This window comes from Chanodichthys erythropterus, chromosome 11, assembly GCF_024489055.1.
Source record: "Chanodichthys erythropterus isolate Z2021 chromosome 11, ASM2448905v1, whole genome shotgun sequence".
NCBI lineage: Eukaryota > Metazoa > Chordata > Actinopteri > Cypriniformes > Xenocyprididae > Chanodichthys > Chanodichthys erythropterus.
The window spans coordinates 41271709-41276975 of record NC_090231.1 but is presented as its reverse complement, the minus strand read 5'-3'; the positions used below and the strand labels follow the sequence as shown (position 1 = coordinate 41276975).

The 5267-nt window shown below is 36.4% G+C and overlaps 1 protein-coding gene across 1 annotated transcript in view; it reads left to right on the top strand.

The window, feature by feature from the left end:
* b4gat1 (beta-1,4-glucuronyltransferase 1) overlaps positions 1-823 on the top strand; it is a 14517-nt gene extending 13694 nt beyond the window's left edge. The window contains exon 2 of the mRNA XM_067401777.1: positions 408-823. Within this exon, the coding sequence (XP_067257878.1) occupies positions 408-599 (192 nt within the window). The 3' untranslated portion in view covers positions 600-823. The remainder of the gene's footprint in view (positions 1-407) is intronic.
* Positions 824-5267: the final 4444 nt, after the last annotated feature.

Here is a 5267-nt window from a genome sequence, read left to right as displayed (position 1 = left end):
GGGTTTATGTGTCAACTTACTGTCAGAGAGATGAGAGAGGGAGAGAGAGAGAAAGAGCAGCTGGTATCGTGAATCTATTCTGCATGAAAATGAGTATTGAGAGCGTTTCATATATTTCAGTATCGATATGTTTCAAAAAAATCGATATTTCTGAAAATATTGCACTTAGATTATTACAGATGCCTTTTTTAAAGGCTACAATTGAAAAATGTATATATCATATATAAAACTCAACCCGCCAAAGTGGCTAGTAGAAGTGACTGCGTTTCACACCACTGCTGAAATCCATTTACATTTGGTAGGTGTTAATGTCGAGCCCTAAGTGGACTAGAACCGGTGTGACCTGAATTTTTTTCTTCATTTATTCATTTGCTCAGTTACTTACTGATTGCCTCACTTCTCTTTAGGCCTGCGAGCTTCATGTCGCTGGTTACCGGTTCTCCGTGCTGAGCAATGCGTTTGTGGTGCACAAAGGCTTTAAGGTCCAGGGAGAGTTTCACAGCAGAAAGGACGAGGAGAACCGGAAGAACCGCATCCTCTTCCGTAGCTTCAAGGAGAGCCTGAAGGCCAAGTATCCCAACTCTCCTCGCCGCTGCTGAGAAAACAGAGATGTTACATCAACACACTACAATCAAATCCTGAACTACATCTTCCAGACTTCTTGTAGATGCTTGAGAAGCATAGATGCACAAAACCGAAACTAAGAACCTGTTTGCATTTCCACCTATTTCAAAACATCAAAAACTGTACTGTAACAAAAGAATGCACATTATTTTATTTATAAGATGAAGATATGATCTGTCATGCTTTTAAAATGAGAAACTAAATAAAAATTATCCTTTTTTTTTTTTTTTAAATGTGTGACACCTTTGGATTCTGAGAGCAAGATACAAAGTCATTTCGTACCTTTAAACGTTATTTATTTATTTGATTTTAATGCTATGTTCTATCTTACTTTTCTGAGGTGTTCACTGTATTTAACGTATTGTTTCACCCAAATTTAACCAGAGAAATGTTTTGTCTAAGTAAATATGTTACTGAACGTTCGTCATATTATTAGAGTATGATACAGTATAAGAGGCAAGATGTTGTGACTGTACGGTACATGTGTTTGAGTTACTGACGAGACGTCTCGTAAAGACCCAGAGATTAGTTGTAAAGCTATTAACATATTAAGGTCGATAGGCCACCTTTATGGTAATAACAACTCCAAAGACGCTCAAAGACCCAGATGATAATACAGGCACGGGGAGCAGTGTCTGAAAATCATATTAGTGTTTTAATTACATCTAACTTGTGGATTAGGGGTAGAAAATTAATGATTAGATTAATGCGGGAATTTACAGGTTGTAGTGACTGTAGCCACCACACGGTGTGCAGATAAAGCAATACTGTGTGTCTCACACATACTTACATGAACTGTAAGAGATATGTAGTGTTTAACACTGAATGGGGCTTGTTTGTATTGTCCTTTTTGGAAGCTATGTATTCTAAAGCTAAATTAAAAAAAAAAAATAATAATCCCTTTTCTTTTAGTTTCAACATTTTTTCTCTTGCCTGATATAGAATGAGTATTTTTTACATCAGTCTCCATTAGTAATATTATTTTGCCAATTAATTTTTGTCATAATAGCTAATTTTGGTTATTTAACTCTGCCCTGATAGTGTCGTGTAGTCTTGACAGCATGAATGTTGTGATGTTTGAACACTGGAAATTCACCTTATTGTGAAACTGAAGAGAAAATGACTGTTTTATAAAATTGTGACATGGAGTGAACATGTAAGTCTTTGATTATACATGGAACTAACACTGTTTTTGTTATTGTTGAATGACAAATGAGTTCTTTTGTTATTATTATTGATACTGCCTTGTTCGTTTTGTATCTTGTCATAAATCTGTACAACATTTGTGTTGGTGGTGATCTTTAAGAGTGTTTCCTTCTGACAATCAGTCTTCTATAGTAGGTAAATTATTGCACATTATCATTTTCTACTAATACTATGCTGATAGAGGTCTACTGTTTTTTGCACGAATAATTGTAAGCTGAGATCCAGCTAACAAAAACCTTACACAAATGTGAACTTCCAACTAAAACCTTTTAGGAAAATAGCTCCACAATCGATAATGTTTTTGTACTAATGTTTTTAGGACATTATTAAAGACCAGATAACATTGTACAAATTTCCATTAATGTTACTAGCTGAACATTCGAAAAGTTAGGATAGTTCTGACAACATTCCCTGTTGGGGAGACATTAAGAAACTATAAAAAGTTTTGGTAGTGTTGATGTAATATCTGAGTGCCATTGTTGTAGATCATGGCCACAAAACTGACCAATTAGACCTTATTAAGAGCAGTGCCACCATGACAGGTATGAAAACGAGGCTGTGAGAGATTGACTTGTCTGTTTTCAATGGCATCCGCTGTGAAAAGCTTCATAAATCTCCTGTTGTCAGCTCGTGTTGTCTGTACTTTTTAGTCAACTGATAGCCTATTTCTTAGAAAGATAATTTTTCAGTGTTTTGTAAACAGAACAATCCAAAAACACATTAAATAACAGTACAACTCACTAAAGAGAAAAATCAAAGATGGCGCCGCTGTGAATAAGGTCTATAGGCAAAAAATAAATGCTGCATTGTTTTTCATTCCCATTTAATGTAATAAAATTTCATGGTTCACCCGTTTGTGTTGGTACACTGACTCTTTTGTATGGCAAACATTGTAAATATGAATTTATTAGCCTAAAGTGCACACTAATAAACGCATTTTCATTCACAGCATGTCATTGCAGCAATGAACCAGAAGGGGGCACGAGTGTGAGGCGGGAAACAACCGTCACTCCAGCCGTGCTTCAGGTGTAACGGCATCATAAAACCAGTCCTCACACTTCAGATCACCTGTGGGATGTTAATTGTGTTTTTATCCAAAACTACACTACAGCGACTGAAGGTAAAACCGCTATTTTCTCTCCAGTTTCTGGTTACTCTTATTGAGAAGAGAACATAACAATATTAATATAAGTAATATTTGTGTCAGCAAAGTAAATTCATATAAACCTCAAATATGAATTTGTGCATTTAAAGATCAAGAGGTAGCCTACAGTAATAATAATAATAAAAGCCTTTTTCCTTCTCTTCCTCTTCCACCTGCACCGCCTCCTCCTCTAATGGGCATAACCATTCGCCACCTTCTCTGGGCCAGCATCCTGTAACCTGGCTTTTTTAGGGGCCTTGGTGAATGAGGATGCTTAGTTGCCTTTTACCTGACAATTTTGAAAGACAGATGCAATGATTAATGCATCCATGGCCAGAATATAAAATATGACATGATTTTAAAAGTGACCTATAACCTCGACGATGCAAAACACTTTACTTTATTTAGTGCTAATAAAATTGAGCCTATTTGGAGAGAGAGATGTTTAATGTGACAAAATGTCAGTCATCGTGTGATAACGAAAATATAACTAGGCCTAGACTAACTTACTTGTTCTGAGCACAGGTGTTGTCAGTGAACAGGCTGTAAAACTATTGGCTAAGTTCAGACACTTATGAAAAACTGATGCTGATTATCTGGATTATTTGTCATTGTTTGTGTCAAACAAGTTGTGAATTTGTTGCAACATTAAAACAGGAGATCATGACTTACTCAGTGCTCAAAGTGATGCTCAGAGCTCCAGTGGTTTCCTCTGTGAACGAGGATGATGGTGAACAATTCCAGGATATGCTTTTTTTTTTATTGGTTGTTGTGTTAAATGTTACCCAGATACAATAGTGCTATTTTCTGATTGGCTATTGTGTAGCCTCTTTTTTTTTTTTCTTTTTTTTTTGATTGGCTGATAAGTAGCAGGCTCGACTAACTCCAGGGGAGACGCGCTGGCGCGGCCAGATACCATAGATACATTTTGGGCTCTGCGGCATATTAAATATATGATAAATAGTTTTTCTGCGCGAGAAATACAATGTGTGGCGGGAGTGCGTGACAAAAGACCGAAATGAGTTACTGTCACGCTCAGTGCGTGACACTTGAGAGCCCTGCTGCAGCACATTCCTGTCCCTGTTCCTGTTCAGTTTACAAAATCATGTGTAAAGAAAAAAAAAATAGCCTACGAGGAGAGAAAATCGGTGAAAATATTTGACTTGAGCCAAAGTGAGACACGTGTTTGTCTTCGTGTGTGGATTTGTGTCTGTGTGTCATAAGGTTATGTTCTTCACCTCCTCTGATTAGATCTGCCTCAGACTATCCATCACTGCCAGAGCGTTTACGCATTTACACGCAACATACACCCCATGCTGTATGGAGGACCAGGAGTGCCACTTAAAAATAAAACGAAGAATCAATTAATTAATTGAATAATTCAAACATAAAAATGTATATAAATGAATCCCTTTTTATATGGGTAAATTAATAGACATATTTAAAGTTGTTTATTTTAATTCCTGTTTTTAAATGTAATTTAATAAAACAATACATTTTAAAAATCTTTTTGAATGTATAAATAAATAGACAAATTTGAAATGGGATATTTAATTCATTTTTTAAAACGTAGATCAATAAAACAATAAAAAGTACATTAGTAAATCATTTTAAATGCGCATGTAAATCACCTTTTTTTTTTTTTAAAGAATTTGGCAAATACTTTTCTTTCTCTATTTATCAATTGCTTTACTTTGTCGGTTTGCCAAATGCTTTTCTTTATCCATATGTCAATCGAGTGGTAAAATGCCATTGGACAGTACAGACGTGGGAGCAACCAATCAACTTTCGCCTCAATTTGAAGAGCCAATCCTCTCTCACTTGTAACACTCACTGTCATTGGACAGTTAGTACGGTGACCAGGAGGGGACATGTTCAGTTCATTTAGTTTTGTCGTGGCCACAACAAACTCGTGGGAACGTGATAAAATCTTGTGGCCACAAGATATTAATTAGTGGAAACGGCCACGAGATCGTTTTGTCGAGGTAACAAGATCCTAATGTCATGGCCACAAGATCATATGGTGAGGGAACGATATATTCTTCTCGTGGCCACGAGTTAAATGTGTAAACAACCTGCGCTACAGGAACTATAGGAACCTGGAATTATCACAAATGGACAATACCATAATAATATTTTTAATCGGTTGTTTGCAATCACGTGGTTCTGGTGACATGCGAAATACCGGTAGAGGGCAAGCAGTGAAAATTAGAATGGAAGAGATGGAGAAAAGTCCTTTCACGCCGCGTTCAGTTCTGGGTTTGTTTATATTACGCTGCCTTTCTGTTAGTGA